This window comes from Suillus discolor (assembly GCF_016758755.1).
Source record: "Suillus discolor strain FC423 chromosome Unknown F5147scaffold_146, whole genome shotgun sequence".
NCBI lineage: Eukaryota > Fungi > Basidiomycota > Agaricomycetes > Boletales > Suillaceae > Suillus > Suillus discolor.
The window spans coordinates 19,192-45,933 of NW_024541393.1; the positions used below are offsets into that span (position 1 = coordinate 19,192).

The following is a 26,742-nucleotide window of genomic DNA, read 5'->3' on the forward strand; positions in this document are numbered from 1 at the left end:
GATAATTCTGCAGCGTTGGGTGTCACCTATGCCATGGCTCCAATCGGCTCTTATTGTATCATGTGTCTTATAAATACGCGAGCGCGTCGAAATCGGTACAAACTAGAGATCGTAGCATGGAGAATAACAGGCGCTGGAAATTGCTCTAGGGGCGGTGGGAGTCAGAGGTCCAATGCAAGATATCCAGGATCATGCAGCTCCGCTTCTTGGAGAGTTCCTTGATGGCCTTGTCGCTCAACTCATCGAAAAAGGTTTCAAGTTGGTCCATGCTCGCTGTGTTGCACGGGTTGGGTGAAGTATGGGAATACGTGTCCGAATCATAATATGCCAGCGCACCATGTACACCACCTACATACGAAGGAAAGATTCATATGACAAAACATATCTAACATAGGGTCACCGACCCCAAGGACTGCAAAAAAAAATTTACGCAGTCTTGAGATGTTGCACACCCCGAAGCTCTCTACTAAATGCATAGCACCAGCGCACAATGCAGAGGACTGTCAACAAGCACAACAACGCAACAAGAGCGATGCAACCTTGCAGTAGGTAATGCATGTCTAACGCTAGCGCATTCGTTGTCGCAGTCAGGTTTTCCACGAGCAGTGCCAAAGTTGCGCCAACATCCGAGGAGAGTGTGTCGGTTTTCTGCGTGAGGCGCTCGACAACGATGGTCAGGTCTTCTACGAAGAGCGTAAAAGACGCGAGGGTTGTGGTCATGTCTGAGGAGAGGGTGTCTGTCGTCTGCGCGAGGCGCTCGACAGTAGTGATTAGAGAGTTTACGAGGTGCTTCCCGCCCAAGCTGTCTATCACTTGTTGGGCGATTTCAGCATTGAAGACATCGATGATTGCCATTGATTGAGGACGTTTGTGAACTGGTGGAGGCTAGGATATCAGCATGAATTGTAAGTGAAAACTGTATCACTTGCTCAGTGTAGGGGCCAATTGTGGGTTGATGAATCCAAGTAATTCGAACGCGGCTGGTGGGAGTCAGGGACGTCATTTCTACAGGTCGAAGCCATGCACTTACACTCATGGCCTTTGCACCGCCTCAGCCTTGACTTGAGTGTGCACTTGAATCCATATGCTTTTTGCCTGACTGGGATCAACGGCACGCATGCCTACACGTGTACCAGTAGCATTATAACCCTACGGCACTTGATTTTTTGAGATGCGCTCACTAATACCCTCGGCGTAACAAGCCTGAGAAAGTTTAAATCTTGATAGTCACATCGTCACATGAGGAATAGCCTTGGACCCCATCCTGTACATGCAGAACGCTGGCTTCCATGTTCACGAGACACTGATATTAATACTAACACGCACATGACAGGGGAGATTGCGACTGATCAGGTGTTCAGCGTGTTGGACACATTATTATGATATATATACCGAGTCCTTCCCATCATGATAGCACACTAGTCCCACAATGCAGCCCACTAAACAAACACTCCCAATCGGCGGTCTCCTCGTCGACGTTTACTCCCACCCAACTTCAACCTCTAGCCCTACAAACCCCATCCACGCACTCTTCTTCCTGCATGGCCGCTTCGACAGCGCACAAGATCAATATATAGTCGATACCATTAAAGTCATTTTTGATGAGAGTTATGGATCGGGTGCGGGAGAGAGGAAGAAAGATCTTATCGTCATTGCTTTTGTGAGTCACTTTTTGCCTCGTCTTCTTAGGAAAGAAAAGGTTGATGGTGGGTCGGGGAAAAGGATCACAGGAACCACGGGACGAGACTCGTGAACCAGCAGCGGAATTTCGCGTGGAGCAAAGAACCGGCTGAGAATAATGATCAGCATGCGTACGTTCTGGCCATTCATAACATGGCGTAAAGTTGACAACGTCCCCTCATTTGAATACAGGGTGGACATGTATACCATCCACAGTATGTCCAGGCCACAACCGGTACTAAACGTGAGTCGTGAATCTGACCCCACTCGAAGCTGGTACAGCACAAGACGTGTCCTTCTTAATCGACCACCTTCCTTCCTCCCTCTATCCCTCGGGTGAGCGAACGATTGTGGAATGGGGTATGGGCGGTGTGAGTCTTGGAGGACATTCGACGTGGATTGCGCTTTCTAGAGGTACGTATCCAGCTCATCTAGCAAATTCATCCACACTCACAATCCCTTAGAACCCCGCCTCACCCTCGGAATCCCCATAATCGGCTGCCCCGACTACATGAAATTAATCTCTCGACGCGCCCAATCCTCAAACATCCCCCTCTCCCCACCTTACTTCCCCACTTCCTTTACGACTTACGTAGAAAGGCACGACCCTGCACAACTGGCGTACCGCGCAAAAGACGCTTCCAACCCGTTTTTCGGGAAGAAAGTGTTGGTGCTTTCGGGGAAGGAGGATAAACTTGTGCCGTGGGTGGCGTCGGCTGAGTTTGTTGAGGGTCTTGAAGTTGGAGAGGGGGGTGTTAAGAAGGTTGTGGTGGAGGAGGGGGCAGGGCATGAGTGTACGAGTGGGATGCGTAGGGAGGCTGGGTTATTTGTGAGGGAGTGGTTGAGGTTGTGAGCTGATGTTGTTTCATTTTTGGGACGAGTTTTATTGAAGGATGTATGATGATTCAGAATATGTTTGTAATTATAGTATGATCTTGAAGCAAGCTATAACCTTGAATGGTCACTCTTATCACTTCCCATGCATGATGCCATACTGCATGATGTCCATGTCGAAAGCGCGACTGCCGACGAGTTCAGAAGAGCCTCTAGAAACTTTGCCGACAACGATGAGGGTAGGAAGCGCTCTTCCACTATCTCTGGAGTTGTATTAGCGAAGGAACCACAGCGACATACATCGACACAATAGAGTTCTAGAGACGTGTCTTTATCTGCAGTGTTGGTAATTGCGCGAGCGTTGATGAAATAAATACCGTCTTCGGGTGGCAGAGAGAGGCACAAAGCCATCCATCTTCCAGAACCGTTTTCTCGCCTTCAAAGTATAAGGAGTAGAATTTGGATGAGCACGCAAAGGCCATGATGACGGTAGACGAAAAGCAGAAAACTTAGGAGAGAAAGAGGCGGCTGAGATCGAAAAGGAGACACAAAGATCGGGAGCACAGGGGTAATTAGAGTACAGGTGGCGCTCAGGTGGAAATTTCCGCGGGATCGAATGATATGTTAGATGTTTCAAGTATGTGTCCCCACTAATCATCCTAAGATCCACGCGTGTTCTGTATACAAATCCGCTGCCGCCTCTCTTAGTCTGGTGATCACAGCGTGCTCTGTAGTTGCGGTAGCTGCAAGTCCTAGAAGTCGGGCGTTAGACCAGCTGATCGAGACTCCATGTGTCATTAAATGATGATCATATCGATCTAATAACACATGGCGTCTCGAGCTGATGCTGCCACTCTCGAAGACAACCATAAACGCGAGAAAATAGAACCACTCACCTTTCCCCACAACCTGGGTCGCGACAGTCCTTTCTCCTCTTGTCCAGTATGTGTTTTGTTGTGAATGTATCAAGCTTTGTTCAACCGGGGTGGACTTACTCGCGCTGATGACCTCAGCTTTGAGCCTCTTGGCGCTGAGGAAGCAGACTGAATGTAACGATGCCACCCCGGACCCGGCGGGCACTGAGGAGCGAACGGAATGGAAGCTAGCAACGCCTGCAGAACAGGGCCAACGTTCCACGCCCGAGCCACCACTAGGTCCCGACCTGGATAAGAGCGACCACCGATACTCTGAAAAGGACGTTATGTCAGCAGCGGGCTAGAAGATCAAAGTCGAACGTACCCTCTCATCTCGCCCTCGAACTTACGAGCCGCGGGAGTTGACGAGGACCGGGGTGCCTAGACCATGGTGCGGGCCAGTACAACCGACCGAGGAGATGCTGAGGAGGCACAGGGCGGAGACAGGTCAGACATCCGAGAGCCTCGGCGGATGTGGCCACCAAACGCGCTCGAAGAGGGTCGGATGGACTCAGGTCCTGTCCACTGTGCCATCCACGCCGCGAGCGACGCCCAGGAAGGGCAGCAGCTATGTTATATCGTTCCATTATGATGTCTTTTCGCGTCCTTGAATATTGGAGGTTTGCCTTCAACACCTGAGCGGTTGATGTCGGTTAGTAAGGCAGATAAGAATGTGGCGAGAATAAGGCATACATTTTGTGTCCTGTGGAAGCTCGCCTTCAGACCTAAGCGCAATTGAGAGAAAGCCAGTGGTCGGAGCACTATGAGCAAGAAACGTACCATGTGGCGTCAAACTGGCAAGACCAATGCTGGTGGCGAAAATAACAAGGATACCATCAAGATTGCATTGGGATGCTTCCAAGTCGCACGCCACATATCTTGCTGGAACGTCCGGAATGAGGCAGGAAGACAAGGAGCTGTGAAGATGAGAGAGAAGAAGAAGAACCGGATGAGAGAGTGAAACGGGACTGAAGATGTTTATATAACACAGCACGGCGGCTGACATTATTTGGTTGTCGACATTCGACGCGTCTAGGACGCGCCGGTCACGTGATGTAAAGTAACAGCGTCAAACACGCATGAGCGTCTGGGATTCCAGAAATACATTCGGCCACCTGTGGTTCCTCGTGCTAGTGACATCATTATACAATGTAAGGGGGCAGTTCTGTGATGTCCCAGAACTTCTTTACACCTGCTGTTCATTGGTATTGTTTGAGTTAGTCGCTTCCGATCTAGTAGAGTACGATTCATCGAGGTACTCTTCCATAACCCTCCTTTTGCATGCTTCTTAGGTTTTGCGCCCGTGCATTGCTCACCGAAGAATTCGCCAAAATTTGATGCGATGATTCAGTGACAATGCACAAACGAGGTAAAGGGCTTAGGGTTCGTTGCGAAGAACTGGGAAATGAGGTAGTGAGTGCAGAAGTACTGCGTCGATACCCGCACCTGATGATCGCTGTGAGCCTTTCACAAACCTGAAAATGACATAATTGATGTCTTAACAAATAACTTATTGTGACAAATGGTTTTGGATGTTAAGGCTGAAGCTGAAGCAGACCAAGTCGTTGCTGTGGCTGTCGGTCACCTGCACAGCATGGCAGTTCAGGGCAGGTTACACCAGCACAGCGACGGCCGTAGTATGGAATGGTGTACAATCTAGCCATACAGATGTACAGGCTCAACATAATCGATCTCCACAGACTGAAGCCAAGCTGTGCTTCCACGACACTGTTCAAGGGGTTCGGGGCCGTCAAGAATCGACACTTGTCGGGAACGACATAGCCCCCACAGCATTGATGGGATCACCGGCCGCACAAAATCCAGACGCATATACAGGGGAGCTTCAGTTACTTGTTTGGTTCAACTGATGGCCCCAACACTAGTACTTGCACTCGCCCTCGCATCGCTTGTATCTTTCGTGGTAGTGCAATCCTTGCAAAAGAAGAGAGACACCAAGAAGCATCCTTTACCCCCTGGTCCTCCACCTCTCCCTTTTGTTGGAAATGTGATCAGAATCGACCCAGATCATCCATGGTTAGCATACTCGAGATGGGGAACTGAATATGGTGCGTAGAACCTCCGACACGTGGATCTGGATGTGCTGAATTGCGACACAGGGGAAATCGTTTACTCCAGACTCTTAAGTCAGGATATCGTGATCATCAACTCCGAAAGAGTTGCGCATGACCTGCTCGACCGTCGTTCACAGAACTATTCCACGAGACCCCCAGGGCTTGTGCACCTTCTTGGCTTGTGAGGTCCTTCTATCCTTTGATGTTCCTATTGTTAAACGAGTCCCAGTTTTGCTCATGACTACTCCTCTGTCTTTCTACCCTACTCAGACAAGTGGAGACTTCGTTAGTATATTGTCCCTTCGAGTTCTCTTATCGCACTTATCATGTCTTTACAGACAGGAGAATCTTCCATGAAGCATTCCATTTAGAAGCATTGTCATCCTTTCGTCTGATTCAAATGCGCAATGCTCACAGTTTGATACTAAACCTACTAGCCTCTCCGGAGGTGTATGGAACCCATTTACACACGTTAGCAATCTCTGTCTTCATGTATTGCGTGGCTGAACCATACTTTCTACGCAGCTTCAGCACGTCTATCATCATGTCAATCATGTATGATTATGCTATAGCGCCCGTTGATGATCCCTTTCTTGCGCTCATTGAACGCTCACTTGAGATAGATGTAAAAGTACTCAGGCCCGAGGTCGCAGCTGTTGTAGCAGAGTTTCCCATATGTGCGTATGACTTCGATCAGCCGTAGTTCTATTCTAATGCACTGACAGTGAAAAAAGTTCCTCCTTGGTTCCCTGGAGCGAGCTTCGTAAGGGATGCTATAGTCCAGAGAACCCTTGTTCCCATGATTATGGACATGCCATTTGAACATGTGAAGAACAACATGGCAAGTTTCCAGTGCCTTTTGTATCATTTAGATTAGGCTCATGATGATCGATTCTCAGGCTGCGGGGATGGCTGCACCATCCGTAGTGTCGGATGCATTGAAACGTATACCAGCCAAAACACAAGATGAAGGGGAGGCTGCTGTTCTTGAGCAAGGAATCAAGGAATCCAGTGCATCTGGTTATGCTGGTTCGTGACAATTCTGCAATGGTTATTATGTTTTTGACGTATCTCTACTCATTTTCTCCGCACTCCCAGCCGCCTCAGAAACTGTATACTTTGACGCGATTTCTATTCTAGCCATATACTGACCAAAGGCCCAGACGACGTCCACTTTATACGTCTTCCTGCTCGCGATGGTTCTATATCCCGAGGTGCAAACACGCGCGCAAGCAGAGATTGATTCCGTCATTGGGGAAACTCTCGAAAGATTGCCCGACTGGGATGATCGCGCTGAAGGTTCAACGATACAGCGAGGCACGAACAATGCTCCTGACTGTATCTATAATTGTTGTAAGGTCGTGCGTTGCCTAGTCTGCTATACTTGAGACGACAAGTGCGTTCGACCCTAAAGGGGAAGCGAGTGCAGCAAGGATCTAGAGGTATGCGCTGAAAGCGCTACTGGTTGGCCAATGCGAAGCGCGAGAAAGCGCAGGTGCGCGCAAGGCGCGGGAATGCGCGCGTGTATGGCGCGAAGCGTGGGAAAGCGTGCGCGTGTATACAGATACGAGAGAGAGTAAGAGTGAGTTTGCTTAAGTGATGATATGATGTAAGACAAGAGAAGGGAGATGCGAGGTGTAAACAAATAGATTTCTACTATGTTCTGCTAGGTGAATAGTGGGTAGTAACCAGTAAGTCCTCTGTCGTTCTGGTGGGAGAGTAAGTCAGTCCCGGTCGGTCAGTAAGTATGTACTGCTGGCGCTTAAGTATGGCGCCTAAGCGCTGTCATGCGGAGCCGAAGCGCTACCGAGTAAGGTATGTAAAGATATATGTAAGTAAGGGTCCATGATAAAAATAAAGATGGAACGATATGCAAATGTGAGAAATGGAAATATACGCACTAGGGAACTTGGTGGACAGTGGATGGATGCTTCCGGATGGCTGGCGCTATAGGGCGCTCAAGCGCGGGAAAGCGCGCGCGCATATACATCGTGAAGCGCGGGAAAGGTACGCGCGCATGGCGCGCGTTGCGCGGGAAAGCTGTGCCTCATATAGAGATAGCTGCAGGTAGCACACAGAGTGATGCTACAAGTTCGTGCCATGTACTCCCCAGTGAAAACTGCCATATTGCACAATGAGAGGCATGAGTCTCTACAGCGCTTCTATGCCCTACATCAATGCCATCATACTGGAGACGCTGAGGTGGTTCCCTGTCGTCCCTCTGGGTCAGTACTCTTGACTCATGGAACTCCGGTTAGCACGGTCACTGACTGTGGATTTAGGCATTGCACATGCCACAGTAAATGACGACATCTACGAAGGTTACTATATCCCAAAAGGTCAGTCTATGGACTGAAAACCCTATCCCTCTTCTAAAACTGTTTCTTAAGGGGCTACCGTAATAGCTAACGCATGGTGATTCATCATACCAAGTGAACAAAGATCATACATAACCATTTCTTCTTATACAAGGTTTATGGCGCGCGATCCAGATAAATTTCCTAACCCAATGAGGTTCATACCCGAGCGTTACATGTCAAAAGTCGCCGTCGAAGAGCCGTCAACACAAGGCCCTGATGACGTTTCCTTTGCTTTTGGATTTGGAAGGCGCATTTGGTACGAAGTTTAGAGTTTTGCGAATAGACGGGTTTGGCTCACCTTTCAGCAGTGTTGGACGACACGTTGCCGATGCTTCTTTATTCGCCGCAGTTGTGAACATTCTAACTGTTTTCCGGTTGGAACGTGCGCCAGGATGGAATGTCGGGCCTGATGCTGAAGGAGTGAAATGGACGGGAGGCTTAACGACGTGAGTCATCCTTGAGGATCCCTATATTTTATCTGAGGCAGCCGATGCAGGCACCCTGTATTCCCGTGCATATTCACCCCTCGCCACACGAAGGAAAGGGTATCGCAGTTGCTAAAAATGCAATGTTGAGAGCTGTGCGGGGGGTGAAATCATGTATTACCTTGTTTTTTAGTGTCGCTGGCTTATGTTATCTGTCAGTATACTCAAGTTTGACGCCATCATGCATCAGGCATCAAGCTTTATTAACTGTGCCCACCCTCGCCCGCCGTCATTTCCCCGACGAGTGGGTACTTTGTTAATTGTACCAGCAGCTTTGAATTATCTCTCGCGGGACTGATAGTTGGGCTTTCGTGTAGATAGTAATACATCCTCTCGTGAATTACGCGATCACATGACCTGCACATGCAAGTCTAATTAAGCGGAGTTCGAATACCCGTACTATCACTGAGTACTGGACACTTACAGTTCTCTACGTGAATCAATCATCTGCCCTATCTGATACCTCGCATGCAGCAAAAAAAATGAAGATACAAGGCCATTTCAGACGTTTATGCTGATAGTATCATATCCCAGGGAGTTATTGACACGGTACGTGTCTCAGTTAAAGACAACATCTAAACTATTGTTTCCGTGGAATAGTATGTACATGCATCAGCGCGGTGTATGTGCTACGAAGGAAACTGTGGAGACTCGAGAGAGACCTTTCTGGATCAAATTTAATATGTAGAAGAAGCTGGGCAGGCAAGGTAAGATAAACGTTCTACTTTGCAGAGTCAGGGAATACTAATCAATACCTTATCATGTCCGATATTCACTCAGGCTGGAAATGCCTTGGTGGCGCAATATTCCGGAAACAATCCTTCATTGCGAAAGTGCATTTATGTCGAAAAACAAGAGGGTCCTAGAGATGGAGGACGCTCAACGGGCCCGAGTCAGCATCACATACTTTATTGTATCCAGAAAGCTGCTTCTTTCAATCACAAAGCTGAGCGGAACGAGTTCATCAGCGCATAGTGGCAAACCATTGTCTGTATGTCGTTCTTCCTTGTTGTTTATTGTGCATTACTATAATAACAACTACGACAATAGGCCATCCTACCCTCTGGAAAAACGGTGTCCATGACAGCAACGCTAACTTTAGCAATCTAATAGTATACTGGACCTTGTGCGGTCGAGTGACTGACGTCTTCAGCAACCTCGACTTACCATCGACTCGAGATATTCCTCAATACCAGGAGTGTGCAAGGACAATACCTTTCATGGCGCTTGACCTTCTCAGTGGTATTACGGAGACGGTCATAGAAGGCAAGGTCAAGTACCTGTGTTAGCACGACGTCGAGTCATTCATATTTGTCCTCACCTGGGTCTCCTCGTTACAAAGATGGCAAGCTCCTGAGAAAGGGAAGGTCGTTCGATAGATGGCCAAAAGTGAATGCCGTTTCAATGCCACGACAAGAGAACTGGCTTCTCAACACCACATCATCATAACATGAGACCCTCGCAATCTCAAGAAATCGGGAACTTGCGCTCTCGTGTCTTCGTTCTCTCGCCTTATTTAATGCGGATGACCCTGAACGCACGGTGGATGACCAGGTTGTAACTCGGACGTGACTCAGGGAACACATACTCAAGGTAACTTTACAGCGTGTGCTAGTCACAGAGTTTGCATGCAGTCTACCCAAATTTCTTATTTTCTGGATGATATAATCCAACCTGAAGCTGAGGTTTCTTAGGACGATTTTACGAAATTCTTCTGCCGATGATCACATTATTTGATAGGGTTGCTCTCACCTGGGAGCTTACGGTTTATGCTTATCCGCGCTTATGCTTATGCCCCAATACTATTCCAGTGTCGGTGGATTATTGATTCTCGTGTCATAAGAAAGAAGGGATCGCTTCCCCCTCCTATTTCCGATGCCCACTGGTCTCTGGATATGATATGGACCTTGCTGTCAGACGTCGAGAAATACGAGAATAGGCTTGTTTTATTCAGGAAGTGGGACAAAGAGGTGAGTGACCATAATACCTCAGGTGATAAATGAGTTCTTCGAGTGTTATCTTCCTGCTGACAGTCCAAATTCAACGAATACATGATCAAGATCTGCTATAGTCATCGAACACCAATCATTTCCTGCCCAACCAGTAAGGGCCAAGGAGCAAGAGTCGATCGGGTACAAGGTGTTATACACTTGCCTGGTGGACGGCGCACAATATGACTAAAGAGCGGTAATACAACCCTGGATTTCTCTCCGTGGGTGATGATCTATCCACCCAATAACGCAATTTGTGATGGACAGATATTATGACGATGTAGCAAAATCTGGAACACGAAGATGGGCGAGTCCGCGGTGCATGCTGCTTGCTCAATCTTACACCTTTTTCATATCTTGTGTATGTATGTATGTATGTCTTCTCCTTCCATGATCGTATTCTTCTGTGATCATAGGATATCTCCAGAACATCCGACGCCTATGCAAAAGTTTGATGTGATTTGAGCAAGAAGTCATATGCATATAAGCGATGGAAGGCGCATTACCGAGTTGCAAAATTGCCACCGATTACCCCACTTCCCCGCGGTTATAAGGATGGTCGTTATATACAGTTTACTAACCCACTGCTCGAATCATGGCCCTTGCAGTTGATCGTCATCTTGCCATCCTCGCTGGCATTTCTCTTTCCTTTGTCGCCGTCAAGGCACTCAAGTTGTTCATCAAAAAGCGACAGAATAATGCTCCTCTTCCTCCTGGCCCAGTGCCCCTCCCACTGTTGGGGAGTGTCTTATCTATCGACGCTTGTCAGCCTTGGCTGACTTACACCAAGTGGAGTGCTATGTATGGTACGTGAACAGATAGCATAGGGCATGCGTGGTGTGAATCATTATGTCAGGGGACTTGGTCTTCGTGCGAAGTCTAGACGAGGAAATGGTCGTGATCAATTCTCAGCACATCACAGAAGCCTTACTGGACAAGCGTTCTCGGATTTACTCCGATCGACCATATCTAGCAACACTCGTACCGTGCGTTCGTTCAGTATTCCGTTATTCAACCAGTCTAAGGTTTTCGCAGATATGGCTTGTCGATCAACTTTGGATTCATGGCTTATGGCGATGAATGGCGTCTCTGCAGGCGACTTTTCCACCAAACTTTTCGCCCCGAGTAGCAATAACAATTTCGCACCCGAAGCCATGAATGTGGCGAAATGAAAAAGACTGGCCAGTGTCTGCAGATGCAATGTCAAAAATTCGCTGAAAGAGAATTAAGTGTGCCTTCACGCTTTGTGATGTGGTGAAGGCACGAGCGCTAACAACAGCTGAAGAACCATTAATACCTAAGGGTACAAGTAGTGATCTATTTCACTCACAGCGACAATGTTCACTATCCCATGATTCAATCTCAAACTCCTGCCATCCTTGTGCTCGTTTGAATGAGGTGTCAATAGACAAACATTTGGCTTGTATGAGATGTGATGACATTCGTGATGTCATACACACGACCAGTTTGAACTCCACACCACATTCAATGACGTGTGTTTCTGCACAGCGGACATAGCGCTGCTCCAGAGGCAGGGATGCATGTTCGTTTGCAAGACGACGTGCACCTAAACAGAAAAAAAATGATAATCAGGGATTGTACTAGGTGGTTCAAATATTGTATGAACATACCTTCAAATCCTGTTCCACTTGGGTACTTCATAGACCTCGTTATGTTAATAAGGCAACGCACATGGTCAAGATTAGCGAGTGATGGATGGAGGTCTTGAAGCATTGCATCGTGGCCATCAGGAAATTGCCAGTTGAGCACTCGATGAAGACCCTCAACAAAGGCCGTATCCAGGTATATTCGTCGTGGTGTTGCATCTGCAAGTTTCCACTTCATGAGGGAAACTAATCCATGAAATACATCAATGAGGGGAGGCAGAGTTTTGACAGGTAGAGGAGGGGGATGTGAATGAGGGTTGGTGCAAAGGACAAGTATTTGAGGGCAGGCAAATAGATCTTCGGGAACATATATGTCAAATGATGCTGCACAGTTGTGTGCCCATTTTCGTAGAACACCTTGCTTCAATGTACCATCAGCCCGGCGATGCCAATGTGCTGAAGCACAAGGATATGATTGAAAATAACAAGCTACAAAACAGGAAAAAAACATACAGCACACTTGTTTTTGTGATGATGGACCAGTAACAAAACTACACGGCATCAGGGGACCATATCCCTGTGACTTTGCAAGTTGCTCGCACTTCGTAATCATGTGGTGGTCGTCATTCAGTAGTGCCTGCAAGTAGCAGGTATCACTCTCCTGCAAATTTTGTATGAATAAATGCGAGCGTGCAGTGTGAGAATGCAGGCTGCATCTGTGATGCGGAATGTGAGATAAATGTGAACAATAGTAGATAAATAAAAACTTACCGAATAAATGGTTGATTATATGCATCAAAATGCATGACAAGTCTTCCATTACATTTTTTTTTGACTGGTCGACGACTTGATGGTATGCAGCCAATATGGAGATCGGTATCAGAACTGGTAGAGATGCTGTCGAGATACTGGTCAGCTGTCAGACCCTCAAAATCATCATCAATATCTATGCTACTATCTCCTACTATGTCTGTGTTGTTCTGTCAATCAGTAGGAGAATGAGGCGAGCAGCCACGAAGACTAAGAGCAACAAAAAAACGCAAGAGTTTTCTCGAAAAGTTCTTGGTCAGCAGTGCCAGCAGGACCTCGTCGTCGCAAGGTAGATGGATGGTGAGCTAAAACTTCAGAAACATTGGTGAAATGGTGTGCAGAGATATCATGCTGACATCCTGAACAAATTTTGAGGCCCTTGCCTGCAAGAACATTTGAGAATCACCCAAAGACGATGTATAAATTACTTACATGATGTTCTGAGCTTCGCGCACGAAACTGGTTGCCCTCCAGCATCATGGAGCATTAGACATTTCCCAATGATTTGACCACCGTGCCCGTCACCCAAGGAATACTGGAAGCTCGACTTAGGATGCAAGGTAGAAGTAAACATGGAAGGGTTTATATGAAAGATATGGGCAACGGATTCGTCGGCATGGCATCCGGTCTGTGGGTACTCAACTGTGGCACCAATTGGGTGCTTGATGATGGCATGTGCAGAAGTCTTGCGCGTGACACGATGCCGTCCTTGCAGACGATCTTCCACTGTAAAAGGTTGTGCAGGAGGTGGGGTATAACGGGTGCCAGCAACAGCTAGACAGGTATTACGAGTAGATAGAGAAGCAGGGCAGAATTTAGGCAGAGTACTAGGAGGAGGTGATGAAGGTGATGGTGGTGGTGACGGTGATGATGACGACAATGAGAATGAATCCAGGTCTTGTGGAGACAGACCAGCATTTTCAAGGAGGATCTGTGCACTCTGAACCGCAGAGCGCTGAAAGTCAGTAAGAAAAGACATAGCTACAATATTTAGCTGTTCTACAGACCTCTTCATATACTGTCGATATCGGCTAGGTTGGACATTAATCAATGCTGAGATCTATGACGCTTGAGCGCAACACCTAAGTTGTATTGCCTGGTTTGGGAAAACATCAGCGCTTTCGGTTAGCTTAAACCAAGCAGGACCTACCGTCACTGAGTCTAAGCTTGCCTTTTGTTCTAAAATATCCACCAGGTGAGCAACCGTCACTAATCCCAAGCTTTTTTTTGCTTCTAAGTAGCCTACATTTTGATTGTCACAGATTTCACAGTGTTGACCATGTGCAACTGTCATTTACCCTCTGCTTCTGAATGCTCAAGCACACCGATTGTCCCTCAATCCACATGCCTTATCCTCGCTAAGAGTTTCTATTTCACCAAATCACAGCCTAAGTCCTTGCCAAGATGCAAACTAACATTAGCGGTGTCTCAGAAGGATCGGTTATCCATGTCGAATTGAGAATGATCCAGGAGTGGGAAATATCTAAGTTTTTTTTCGAGTGATGCTGCCGGTGAACCAGGTATATAAAAGCTAGTATGTGCAATAATTCACTCACTCACTAGTAGTATCCTTTCATCTTCCCCCATAGTGTTCTACCGCTTTACTACAACCAACACCATGCCCACATATCCCGAAATTTTTCATGTCGTTCGTGCGCTCCAACGTGCCAGCACAGAACTCACCATTTTCTCCCACGAGCTGGGTGAGACAGTTGTGATAGCATAGTATGTGTAGCGCCACACACACCATGTTTTGCCCCTTTGTTGCTGACTTGTATTAGCCCAGTCAACCGGGCTACTGGGGAGCGCATCATCTCTCATAACCTCAAGGATTGGACCCGACGTCGCAATATAGCATGGGAATGCTTTTGTTGACTTTTGACGGAGCACTGCACCCCAGTCTGCTTCGAAACCAACTGTCGCAGTCATGCAATGGCTTATTGCCACCAGTCTCCTAGCATGTGTGGTTTCTCGTGTATGTACCCTCTACTTGTGTATTGGACATATCTTGATGCTTTCCTCAGTGAATCTTAGCGAGGCACGAGAGACTAACATTGTTAATACATATTACAGGTACTAATTCTATCATTCTAGATATGCGTCAACAATGAATCACCCACTATCTCCGCAGACAGGCCGGCCCTCTCGTCAATGATTGCATATCTACTAATGTCATCTATGATGCCCAACAATCCCACTTGTCATAGGAGCTCGTCAGCAAGACCACGACATTCTTCAGGCCACTGTGAACAAGTACAATTATATGAAAAATTTGACTTGGGGAATTACAGACAGACTCACATAGAGTGGCGAAAGATGATAAGCATGAGTGACATAGCCAAGGAAAGAGAATTGACCTGAAAAGTCTTGAAAGGGCTGAAAACATGGGTCAATTTGAGTGACGACTGATGGCTGATAGTGAACCTCATCAATCTGCAGTAAGAAATCATGAGTGATGCGAATAAAGTCAGACACTGATGCACTCACCCAAAGCGGAACAAGTCGCATAACTCCGCTCCTTGCTTGAACAAAAACATAGTTTTGAGTGTTGTTAACATGGACAGTTGGTAGCGCAGTTGACAGTTGCATCATCCTGGTAAATTTGGAGTGATGAAGAATCAGACGACACTAAAAAGACCTTAAAAATTGTTCAAACATGCGCTTGTCTGCCCACATTACATTCGACCGCTAGGCAATGATGCCATAACATATCAGCCATCGACATGCATGCCAGGGGTTTAGTCATGGGTAGGCCAAATCCAGCAATGGCCAGTCATGGCAAACCATGTATTGGAAATATGCTGGGAAGAAGCCAGGGGGCTTGCCAGGTGGCACAGCAGTGCCAGGCAGAAGTGAACATGAGCAGCCCAGCCAGGAATCGGCACATGTGACAAAAAAGCAGGGGCGAATAAGGGCGATGCAGTAGCGAACAATTGATTATATTCATTAATTTTCATAATCGAATGTGTGACTGGCCAGAAACATCTCATCTAGTGCCTGCATGAGTGATTCAGTGCTGGCATTGACTGCCTGATCGAAAAAGCCATGCTCCTCCGCACCCATGTGATCTTCATCGTCGTCTTCGTCTTCGTCCTGTTCATCGTCACCGGGAATTTGGCAGTGTGTGCGCTCCATGAGGCCTCCACTTTCTGAAGGTTCATGTTCTGTCCATACTGTTGTCTCCACGACTCCTGCTTCATGAGAATAAATGTGACCTACTGTTACGCACTCAAATAGATCTGTTATGCGGAGCCCTAAGAGGGGCGTCGTCCGCTAACGTTCGTGACGTAACCGGAAGAATCCGGTATAGCAAGTGAGACTGGTGACAACGAGTCGGCAGTGATCACAGTACGCGCGTGTCACGTGACTTCTAAGACAGATGTCTATGAAGTCGCTCAAGGTAAGGACAGTCTTGTCCAAATGATGAGGTCGATCAAGGTAGACTTAGTCGCGATGAGCAACTAAGAAAAGATACTAGAGACTGAAGCCAAAGGGGTGTTCAGAGGGAAGTATGTTCCAGGGAAGATTGAGTAGATTCAAGTTAGAGAATCTAATACAGGGTGACCGACTACTTATACTAAGTGGAGAGGGTTAAGGGCAAGGTTACCGCACAGTAGGTAAGGGTAAAGGGGAAACGAGAATGGTATAGGTGCGTTGGCAACAGAGCCGGATTAGTGATGGATGGTCAAATGTGGAATGAGACCGAGAAATGTTGGAACGGACCAACGGTAAGAATACAACGTGCGGGAATCTGCAGTCAGAAGGAACAGAAAGGGAAAGCCACATTGGTGGCACGAGTCAGACCGAGTCATAGGTGCGGGACCACATTGGTGGTCAAATCATTGGAGGAACGTGCGTGCACGTGCATAGAGGCGGACGATGCGAGGGATGGGAACAGTCCCGAGGATCCAGTCAACGGAAAGTCGGTAAAGGAGGACGAGCCGGTAGATGGTGAGGGCGAGGATGAAGGGAAAATGATAGGGGGGCCACATGACCGATGTTACTTGTAACACCTACCCCAAGGCCATAATGAAAGCGCATGAGTGTATCGCAATCAACGAAGCTAGTGTAGTCCTATTATTAATGCTCATCCGCATCAAGTTATTTCAGGTCACTCACCTATTAACATAGTATTCATGCCAATCGTGCTTGTCACCCACAAGAGGAGAAATCCCGGATTCACCTGGATTGCGCTGGTCTTGAGAAAAGCCGGGATGATATGACACGCCCTAGGAACCATCCCGGGGTCAACAAAACCGAACGCATTCTGGTGTGCCAGCGGCCGGAAGCGAACTCGGCCCAAAGTATGTGAGTCCCACGCATGAATTTGCACTGATTCATACCATCGAACAAGAAGAAATTCGAATCGGTGACTTTCGTACACATTGGCGACGCGCACGATGTTGACATGGTGTATCCCAATGACTTTGGCATAGAGGTAGTGCCCATCATCACTGCGATTTGTGAGTAGCATAATGTTGCAATGCTGAGTCCTTGGGTTTACGACGTCTTGAGCCCTTCGAACGTCATAGGTGGTATAGCTGAATCGCGCGAGGTTGTGGTGATATATCTGATTCCACTTGAAGAGAATGGAATTGTGCTGGTCGGTAAGAGCTGATCTCTCTAGAGGTGATTGGGTAGTTTCTGGCTTGAGGCGATCGAGAATATGGGTTTTCAATCCAGGCAGGAAATCCTAAGCGATGCTTCAAGATAAAGATCAACATGTTACAGAAACTGCTTACCCTCATAGCATGATCTCCTTTGTGGTTGTGAAGGTACTGACCAAAATCATCATACATTTTCTCGCTTTGGCCTATATGATGTTGGAGTTGGGGATCATTGGCCATTTCAGGTACCCCTGCATGAGAGGCTGGCTGTTGTCGTCGTTTGATGCGGCGCAAGCACGTCTCGCGGCGTTCAATTTGAGTTAGTTGACGAACAAAGGTACTTCGATCGGTGTGATGGTACCTGCCTTTCAGGGTACGATGCTCTAACTCCCCCTGAGAAAGGTGAGTTAACATATAGATAGGCAGCAGAATACAACTCACTGGTTCAGTACTGTATGAATTGGTTGTACCAAAATGACGGATGGAAAACACATAATCTCCAAGTACATGAAATTTGTAAGTCTGAATATTAAAGGACTTCTTTCGCTTTGGTTGCTTGGGTGTGGGTAAATACTGAAGCTGCTCTATCGCTTTGCCTTTGCCTTTTCCATTATCTTTGTTAGCTCGTGCAAGGTCATTTCCATTGCGTTTAGCAGCATCCTTGGCCTGGCGGCAAGATTGTGCACCAACTTTGTGATCGAGCTCCTGGGTCTGGTATGAAGCACATACCTTTTCCTTGAAGTGACAAAACTGTTCACCAAGATGAGTCGTTTGTTGGTCGAGAATCTTTAGAGTGATGTCAGAATGCATACGGAGCTTCGCAAGCCCGTGCCAGTGTGACATGGTGAAAAGGAGATTCATAAGAACTTTGTTGTGAGGGACGGGTAAAAGACTGTCGAAGACAGGGATAGAACACTGACAAAATTAGTTCGCAGCTATGTATGAGAATCTTTCGAGTACATACTTGTAGAAGATCTTCGAAATTTCGCGCAGCCATGTTCGACATCTCAGAAACATTCGAAGAGAACCGTCTAATTGTGGCCGGTCCAAACAAAGGGACCTTCCTATACCTGTCAAAGGTAAGTTTAGCCTGCAAAGCCGTTGTAAATGAATATCTGGCAGACCTCTCGTCGAGTTTATTGATCAGGTCCTTATCCAAGGCAGTAAGAATTCTTAGTAGATGGACTAGAAGCATGCACCATACTCCGAGTTCAACCTCGTGCAAAAGATCAACAACAAGTGCAACAAAGATGTTGAATCCGAAAGGAGCGAGAGTATCTAGAAATGCATTCTAATCAAGGGTTAGTAAAGGTGAGAAAGAGACTGGTGGGCATCCTCACGGAGGTTGGCACCCACGAATCAGGTTTGAGGATGGTCTCAACTGCTGTGCTATCGACACCATAATGCTTCTCATAGATGAGACTGCGTGCGGTGGCAACCAACGGACTCCTTGAGGTATCAGAACGCGCAAGAGTCGCGCGTTGTTGCCTATCACGAGCCATACCCAGATGATGAAGCCTTGTTCTTGGTATGAGACATCGCGAGCAGGGACATCCTCTGAGCTGCTGGATAGTGGCAATGAGGACCCTGGTAGAGGTGAGGTGAGGTTGTATTTTCATCAACGAACATTCATAACTCACTTTTTGGGATAATCTGCAGAATAGGTAAATATGTGCGGGTAAAACCTACGTTTGATGCTGTCGCAGCAGAGAATGACAATTCCATGCTCTTAAGCCTCTAAAAACTTGCGATCCAGCAAAATCCTCCACTGAGCTTGGAACAATTCGCGGTGACAATGTGTCGTGCACTTGTGGCCAACACCCTTGCCTTCAGTGTGAGTACCCACAAAGTCTTTGAATGCATCCGGGAGCTGCATCATGCATGTCAATGCAGAAGAGTAAGTTAATTAAAAAATTATCATACCTTTTGAAAGTGGGCTACATGATTCCCGAGATGGTAGGATGGTTTACAACGGCAGTACTTGGATTCATTCCCAAAGTACATATATACCGGCCATAACTTTGCATTGCCAAATGTTGTCAGCTGTGTGGCATCGGACCAGATCATAAGCGCGGTAACCACATGAGGTAAATCACATCCTGGCTCTCCAGGAGATTCCTGAAGTGTGCTGTGAGCTTCCATGAAAGCTGGTGAAGTGTACAGTTCGCCTTGGATGTTGACTTCTTGCGGTAGATGGGGGGGCTTCCATCGCAGCTGATAAGGTTTGTAATGGAAATGTTAGACATCCTCAGCATTTGCGAGCTTTTCGCGAATAACTGATATGAGAGACCGATGGTAAAGGTCTGCTGCAATGTAAGGTCGAACACCTGGCTGAGCTGTGGTTCGAGAGAAAGGGACTTCGATGGTCACTTCCGTTTTGCGCCAACCTGCATCTTCATCCAACCATTCATCATCCTCTTCATCGACACTCGCACCTAATTTGGAGTTGATCTGGTCCCAATGCATATGTCGCACATCATTGGGATCAAAATCCGAGCATCCGATGATATCGAGCAAGCCTTTGAAGCTCTGGTGCGACTTCTGTGCCGTGCCATTCCAGTACCAATGCCCAAGCTCGAAGGACGTTTGATTGGGGTATGGGTGAAACGAGTTGTGAGGCTCAGCAGGGCCATCCTGACCTGCTGGAGTAGGAATAGGAATAGAACTGATATCGTGAAGTGTTGCGGCCTCTTCTGGGTCATGAGATGGGGGAGTTAAAGAGAAAAACTGGCGCACTAGTCCGAATACATTCCTTGCCGTGCAGAAAGGAGCGGGTTGCAACGACGTACAAGCCGTGGTTAGTACGCTAGTAGAATTTGCGACGGGGATAGATTCTGTTTGTTGAACGATATGACTTGGAACACTGGGGGGAGGCTGCAGGAGTACATTGTCATACTGCCTATAACGTGATGGCATGCGAACATCAACACGTTGACTTCTGTGTTGCACCAGTGATAAACCATCGTCCTCCATGGATGTTGTGCCAATGTTGGCATTGGATGCTGCGATGGGTATGTTGTCCTGGATTGAAGAACCTGCACAAGGCACCTCCCCTGGGGGGTGCACTGCGGCCAAAGGCAAAGACGGGTGAAGACTTGAAGACCCCACACTGTATGTCTCATTGACATGGTTGGAAGACGACGATGGGGCTTGTGGACAGCATGGATGTGTAATCGAAGAGGGCATGCTGATACACACATACTGTCTGTTCCCATTGGTATCCAGTCAGGCCTGTTTTACAGAGCCTAGGAGATCTTTTGCTTTAGACAAAGCACTTATCAATCGTTTCTTGCCTTTCAGACAGGAACGTTGATGCTTTGTGAATGCACTCTCCTGAGTAAACTCACGTGTGCAAGTGCATTTGAAAAGCCTTTGCGACGAAGCTATATCCATGAAGAGCGAACGGATACACAATTGAGCACAACAGCAAAAAATTCAACAGTATAATATAACGTGACAAACCTGAACGTTAAGATGGCCAGCACGATTACCTGAGTTGCATATTCTCACAGGCCAAGATCCTGGCAGTGCAGGAGGGGCTGGCACACTTGATGGGAGAAAAAAAAGTCAGACCAGCCATGACATGGTTAAATGTTACAGGATCTATAAAGAGCAATGAGGCCTTGTTGTATCCATCTGCACAATGGAAACCCCATCCTCACCTTCTTCCATGATCACTGCCCCACCTGACTGTCACGAAACCACCATGAGGCTCGCCAAACTCATGGTAGAAGCCATGACTTGCCACTTTGCCCTCCTACATTACGATAGTGCGTCAAAATCAATGATAGAATGGTACTGGTAAGATTATTCAAACCTTGTATAACTTCTGAGCGTTGACTCAAATATGGAGGCCTGACGATAACGAGGGAAAGAAGATTATTCCATCACACTTTGAGAAGTACCGCGAAGAACGCAATTTTTGATACCCATGCTGCTTATGTGCCGACGGGTGTGGAAAAGAGGCCTACACCGAGGCGGCAGTGTATCCTTGGAAAGATAAGACTACTTGAGAGACTTATTGGAGGGTAAGATGCGCATCTGATGAGTGTGGATATCAAGGTCAGCTTCCTTCATTCTCGAGGATATCCCAAACCAACCATGACCTACCAGTGAGAATAGACGCATACTACCAGCTATCATCTTTAGCCACATTCCGGTACCTGTCGTCGAGGTATCAACTACATTCCTGTGGTGCAATAATTTTATTGATAAATCAGCAGGAGAACATGGAAAACCATGCTCTATTTGATTCGAGTGGACATACCAGGAACAAACGGAATTGTTCAAAAAGCTTGAGTCGTCCATTGGTGATGGAATTACAGCGAAAGAGTTCCAGGTTTTATTTAGACAGCTGCAAGCTTTGCTCGCGAGTAGGAGCGAGGTCGATTATGAAGCACCATATCCAGACCTGTTCAAGAGGGGTCCAAAAGCAACAACCTAGGAATAATCCGCCATTGCTGAAGCTACGTCTGCAATAGGCTGTCATACTACTAGAGTCTTACTGATCAAACTTTACACTTATGTAATGGTGCAAATTTGCGCTCCCAACATCAACCCGACTCGCATCGATACTATGAGTTGAATATGCTTAATGAATACGTCGACACAAAACCAATGGAAAACTTCAAGTTGGTGAGGGTGTTTAGTAACTGGTAAGGTGAAGCCGGGCACGCTTACTTACATAATTCTAAGGCTGATCATCACACTGAGTTCGGGTGTCCAGGACCATATGTATCAACTTCTTGTCCTTTATCACCAGTCTCCACGCCAATGTGACAGTCCCCAACGACATTCAAATGTTATATCAACGATGTGGATATGAAAGCTAGGTCAGTATTCGATCTGTCAGTGTCCATCATCATGACATTGTTGGGAAAGTGACTCAAAGATTGGACTGCAGTGAGATGATCTGGGTGTATGCTAAGCACTGTTGACTTTTGAGAAGTTTGAAGTCGCCAGCATCTGACCAATATAATATTCTTTTTCAGGTAAACAAACATGGCTGCTCTCATCCCACCCCCATCGCCCCTGCCTGCCACCGCACCCTATGCAAAGATTTTTGTAAAATATAACAGTATGCCGAGCTCATCACCACATATGCCCTCTTTACATCTGAATCTTTTATGCGAAAGTCTAACCTCACTGCCCAGCCAGGGCAGTACCCAGATACAAATTGATGTCTAAGAGTCTCACACAGGCGCATTCATAGTGGAAGGTTTGTTTCATCTCGAGTCTCTAGCTATTTCACTGCTCATGATTCTCCTAAAAGTTGATCCATCACTAGCACTGATGGCCAGCCAGAATTCGAATTGTTTGATAGCCAGTAACGTTGGTTTGATGGCCAGCTGTCATACCATTCAATCGCCGCCCAAATCAGATTCTGATTCAAAATATTGGTTAACAAATGAGCTCCATGATAGCATGTGTCGCGCGTGTACATATTTCCTTACCACAGCGGTCATGATACCAGCTCCATCCTATCTTCCACCATTCAACTCCTCAGCCATTCATAATGGCATGTGTGAGCTTTCGGACATATTGGCAGGTCCCAAATGGCTGGATTTCTATATCAGACTCATACCAACGAAGACGGCAAGTCTACAATTTCTAAAGTATCAGTTCACCTAAATGTTTTTACGTAGCTTCAGACTGAATTGTATATTCTGTACTTCTTGCTCAAAGGTCGAGTCTATCACAGCGATATCTGGCAGATAATCGGAGGGCGTATATTGGAAGCACAGACAGAAGAATCGTTGCAAACGGTTAAGGATAACAAAGGGCACGTAACCGTAGAGCGAGCTTTCATGGAACAGAAGAGGGACCAATGTCAGCTGGAGATGTCTTTGTGCAGCCAGGCTATCGATCATGTACAGCAACGATGGATAATGCGTGAGATTCTCCAAACTATGCAAACCAATGGTCTGACACCTCACTACTCAGCAATGCGTGCTATTACAACCCGCTCACTCGTACATAATGACAGCCCTGGCTTAACAACCTCAATATGTATTGCTGAACCTACTGTAGCCCGTTCAGTATCTACAGAGGCCTGTTCAACATCCATAGGCGCCTATTCGGCAGCTGTGCAACACAAGTGCGAAACTTGGTTAAGAGAGCAAGACCCCGACTTCACGCCAGTTAGACAACTTTTTTCAGACAAATATGGCTACCAAAATTGTATTACACATCTAGAGCAACAAATGCCAGTCATCGTGCACGTCAGTACTGTCAATTTTTCTACTTGGCTAGTCTGACATTATCACTGAAGTCCATCGACTCCTCGTTCCACCTGTCGAGCACATGGGTCCCACCTGGCATTCAAGAGGCCTTTGATAAGGCATGTCATTTGGAATTTCACTCTCAGACAGGACTCGTGGCAACCTACCTTGATATGGAAGGTTACCATTCTCATTAGCACAACCCTGAGTTAGAGTTATATCACTTGCATGTGAAGATGTGTTGTGCCAAAGCTGAGGTAGAAGTTTATGAACTGGTGATTGGAAATGTGCCTGCATCCGATCACTCTGACAGCGACAGTGGGCACAAATTACTTACGTCCTCTTCAAAATGCTGATACCATTGCAGCTTCGTCATCACTTGGCAGCCGCCCTTAGAGGAGACTGAGGTGCCTGGCTACGCGTGGTTGAATGAATTCACATCAGTCATTTTCACATGGCCATCTTACAAGCTATCAGACACGTATCTTTATGCTCATGTGTACATAACCTTTGTGATACTATGTACTAGTTTCCTTACCTTAACGTACTGACTGCCATGATCTCGTGTTTAGATGTACAATATCAAGTATCTTCTCCTGCACATCGCTTTACTAATTAAATCAATGAAAACATCCCCAATGGACCTTATCACAGCGGAGTCCGAGTCAGATGCTGACTGCTGTAGTCCAGGATTGCTTGTGTTTGCCAAGGCATTGTCTTACACATATCAAAATCACGAGGAATGGCTGACTGGCGTCAGTACTCCATCAATTTTGCAATATATGATTGTTGTCTGGTTGTTGATGACCATAGTCTGGTTTAGGCAGCAGGTGTACCACAGATATTGAGAACTGTTGGTGATTTACAAAAGATTACCTAGGACACACCACACTTATGAATTCAGGCCAGTATTGCATGTAGTTTGTAACTCTTGATTGCCAGCTGACTGGCATTTCAAGTAGCAATCATGAAGTTCAGCTCAGGCGATGGATGACCACAGGTTTGGAGAGATGCAGAACCTTTTCAATATTTTATCTATTGTATATCATAGTTGTTGGGACACATAATCCTTCATCAAGTTTGGCTTGTTCTTGCAACTTCTTGTCCTTTGATGCCATCGTGTTATGATTATATATTGCTTTGCCTTTGGATATAATCCAGTAGACATGTGATCTGATGTTGCTATTTGTATCTACAAAAACCTTTTTCCCGCCGGTTTCCTGATGAAGTGTCGCCAAAGTGGGGGTGTATGAGGAGATGTAGATAATCATATGAGACAAATGATCTCTCTTCTTCTCATAAGCTCCTGCTGCATGTAGAGGAAGCAGCGTGAACTCAGCAGTGGGACACCACCAGATATGCGAACCAGGGCGAATATTTGATACCCTAAGGGCTTGTACTATGGGGCCAATGACGCCATCCCAAAGTTTGCGAAGGATGCTGACAAGCTTGAGTCGAGTATCAAGAGAACCAAATTCTTTTGAAAGGGACCGAAACTCAGAAGACAAATCAGCAACTTCGGTCTGCGTGATATCAATCGGAACGTGGACAGGATTTTGGTTGCTGAGGACAATCAAGGCATCGCAGCAGTGCTGACTAGCATTGACAATGATGACAGGACCATCTTCAGCTGCCTTCTGGAGGTCGGAGAAAAGGGGAGGCAAGAGAAACCAAGGAAAGTCGGGAAGCATACAGATCCGTGAAGCCACGTCATCCCATTGCATGGTGAGTTGCTGAATTTGCGGAGACTGGTCTTCAGTAGACTAATCGAACACGTTACAAAGGCGAAAACTCAACCATCTGAACTCTTCTGCCAAGGCCACACCGGTATCACCTGAAACAGAAAGTTCATCCAGTGGTGTGCTGAAGTGTGCCAACTGGGTCCAGAACACTGCACGACCTTGCTCCACCAGTTCCACCGCAGTCGTCAGAGCATGATGATGAACACTGCATGAAAAGGCATCTGTGGCAAGGGAAGAGACAGCCTTTCTGATGACGTTGAAATGATGGAAAGAAGGTGACAAGAGAGCAACCTGCTGATCCAGGAATTTCAGTGCAGTCTTATAGGCAAGCAATGCAGATGCGTGATTGAGGGTGTCAGCGAAGGCCACCCATGATTCAGCAACATCAAGATCTGTGCGAGATGCTACATGTGACAGGTGGGAGAGTTGAGAATATAAGCTAAATGCTTCATGAAGGTCAGACTGGACACCGCACTGGTGGAATCTATCTCGAAGGCTGAGTGCAAGATTGTTCAGAGATGAGGCCTAGGATCTATGTGAATGACCGGGGGGACGGAGGAGTAATGCATCCAGATGCAGCTCGATGGCTTCATCAAGGTCAGACATGATCCCACGCTGCAGGAATCTGTCTCAAAGCTGCTTGTGGGATTTTTCAGAGATGATGATTGATCTGCATGACTGGGGGGATGGAGGAGTAATGCATCCCAATGCAGCTCAATGGCTTCATCAAGGTCAGACATGGTCCCACGCTGCAGGAATTCATCTTGAAGGCTGGCAGCAAGATTGTTCAGAGACGAGGATCGATCTGGATGACCGTGGGGACAGAGGAGTAATGCATCCCGATGCAGCTTCATGGATTTATCAAGGTCAGACATGATTCCATGCTGCCGGAATCTGTCTCGAAGGCTGATTGCAAGATTGTTTAGAGGTAAGGGTTGATCTGAATGACCGGGGGGATAGAGGAGTAATGCAACCTGATACAGCTCGATGGCCTCCTCAAGGTCAGAGAGAAGTAATGCATCCCGATTGTTTGTTATGTTGTACATCACAGCTCGTGCCGTCCTCTTGGTACTTATGTTCACCACCTTACGCGATCTTCCTCCTGACGTATACAGGGCCGTGTCATGGACTAGTTTGGTGCCGCACTTGTAGTTCATGATCACAACACTTCATACCTTTGTGAAACCAATAAGTACCACCTTATTTGTAGAATACCCTTGTTGGCTTTGGAGGCAATGAAGTTCACATTTGGTGGTTAGGCGGCTGGTTACATAGAGCAAAATTGGCTGGAGTGAGATCATTGTACTTATCCGATGGCATTGGAAATCATGTGCCATTGTACAACCTTGATACAGCGGCGGGGCCAAATTCACAAAGCGCTCAGCGTAAGAGGGCAACATCGTGTTCTCCTCCCTCTGC

At 46.9% G+C, this 26,742-nt stretch overlaps 7 protein-coding genes across 7 annotated transcripts; 3 read left to right on the forward strand and 4 right to left on the reverse strand.

Annotated features, from left to right (window-relative positions):
• Window positions 1-261: 261 nt before the first annotated feature.
• On the reverse strand, window positions 262-1,177 carry F5147DRAFT_841578 (uncharacterized protein). The gene is made up of 3 exons (XM_041444392.1): window positions 1,031-1,177; window positions 930-980; window positions 262-875 (listed from the first exon to the last, which is right to left on the reverse strand). The coding sequence occupies exon 3, from the start codon at window positions 853-855 to the stop codon at window positions 427-429; it is 429 nt and encodes a 142-aa protein (XP_041284898.1). The 5' UTR covers window positions 856-875; window positions 930-980; window positions 1,031-1,177; the 3' UTR covers window positions 262-426.
• A 73-nt stretch (window positions 1,178-1,250) lies between these two features.
• Window positions 1,251-2,644, forward strand: F5147DRAFT_621437 (Alpha/Beta hydrolase protein). The gene is made up of 5 exons (XM_041432626.1): window positions 1,251-1,660; window positions 1,723-1,811; window positions 1,873-1,895; window positions 1,954-2,094; window positions 2,145-2,644. Exons 1-5 carry the CDS (start codon window positions 1,430-1,432, stop codon window positions 2,531-2,533), a joined length of 873 nt encoding a protein of 290 aa, XP_041284899.1. The 5' UTR covers window positions 1,251-1,429; the 3' UTR covers window positions 2,534-2,644.
• Window positions 2,645-3,058: 414 nt separating this feature from the next.
• F5147DRAFT_764945 (uncharacterized protein) lies at window positions 3,059-4,434 on the reverse strand (the record flags this gene model as incomplete). The annotated part of the gene is made up of 5 exons (XM_041440736.1): window positions 3,059-3,448; window positions 3,510-3,701; window positions 3,779-4,063; window positions 4,122-4,153; window positions 4,209-4,434. The coding sequence occupies 5 exons, from the start codon at window positions 4,432-4,434 to the stop codon at window positions 3,407-3,409; spliced, it is 777 nt and encodes a 258-aa protein (XP_041284900.1). The 3' UTR covers window positions 3,059-3,406.
• An 888-nt stretch (window positions 4,435-5,322) lies between these two features.
• Window positions 5,323-8,244, forward strand: F5147DRAFT_542587 (cytochrome P450; the record flags this gene model as incomplete). The annotated part of the gene is made up of 14 exons (XM_041430269.1): window positions 5,323-5,494; window positions 5,546-5,681; window positions 5,730-5,785; window positions 5,839-5,971; window positions 6,026-6,177; window positions 6,226-6,345; window positions 6,428-6,529; window positions 6,599-6,612; window positions 6,664-6,799; window positions 7,642-7,725; window positions 7,783-7,839; window positions 7,891-7,915; window positions 7,973-8,116; window positions 8,169-8,244. Coding segments are annotated over 14 exons (1,407 nt in total), but the record flags the coding sequence as incomplete, so codon positions are not given.
• A 2,798-nt stretch (window positions 8,245-11,042) lies between these two features.
• F5147DRAFT_545944 (uncharacterized protein) lies at window positions 11,043-11,317 on the forward strand (the record flags this gene model as incomplete). Its single annotated transcript, XM_041430327.1, has 2 exons — window positions 11,043-11,142; window positions 11,193-11,317. Coding segments are annotated over 2 exons (225 nt in total), but the record flags the coding sequence as incomplete, so codon positions are not given.
• Window positions 11,318-11,397: 80 nt separating this feature from the next.
• On the reverse strand, window positions 11,398-13,732 carry F5147DRAFT_588546 (uncharacterized protein; the record flags this gene model as incomplete). The annotated part of the gene is made up of 7 exons (XM_041432095.1): window positions 11,398-11,633; window positions 11,682-11,903; window positions 11,968-12,360; window positions 12,442-12,659; window positions 12,715-12,897; window positions 12,965-13,136; window positions 13,186-13,732. The coding sequence occupies 7 exons, from the start codon at window positions 13,730-13,732 to the stop codon at window positions 11,398-11,400; spliced, it is 1,971 nt and encodes a 656-aa protein (XP_041284903.1).
• Window positions 13,733-24,612: 10,880 nt separating this feature from the next.
• Window positions 24,613-26,369, reverse strand: F5147DRAFT_781650 (uncharacterized protein; the record flags this gene model as incomplete). Its single annotated transcript, XM_041442682.1, has 3 exons — window positions 24,613-25,344; window positions 25,405-25,848; window positions 25,938-26,369. The coding sequence occupies 3 exons, from the start codon at window positions 26,367-26,369 to the stop codon at window positions 24,613-24,615; spliced, it is 1,608 nt and encodes a 535-aa protein (XP_041284904.1).
• Between the last annotated feature and the right edge of the window lie 373 nt (window positions 26,370-26,742).

Coding starts and splice junctions, on each gene's coding strand:
- F5147DRAFT_841578 (XM_041444392.1), bottom strand. CDS start 855: ATGGCAATCATCGATGTCTTCAATGCTGAAATCGCCCAACAAGTGATA.
- F5147DRAFT_621437 (XM_041432626.1), top strand. CDS start 1,430: ATGCAGCCCACTAAACAAACACTCCCAATCGGCGGTCTCCTCGTCGAC. Junction 1,896..1,953: donor GGACATGTATACCATCCACA/GTATGTCCAGGC, acceptor CCCCACTCGAAG/CTGGTACAGCACAAGACGTG. Junction 2,095..2,144: donor GTGGATTGCGCTTTCTAGAG/GTACGTATCCAG, acceptor ACAATCCCTTAG/AACCCCGCCTCACCCTCGGA.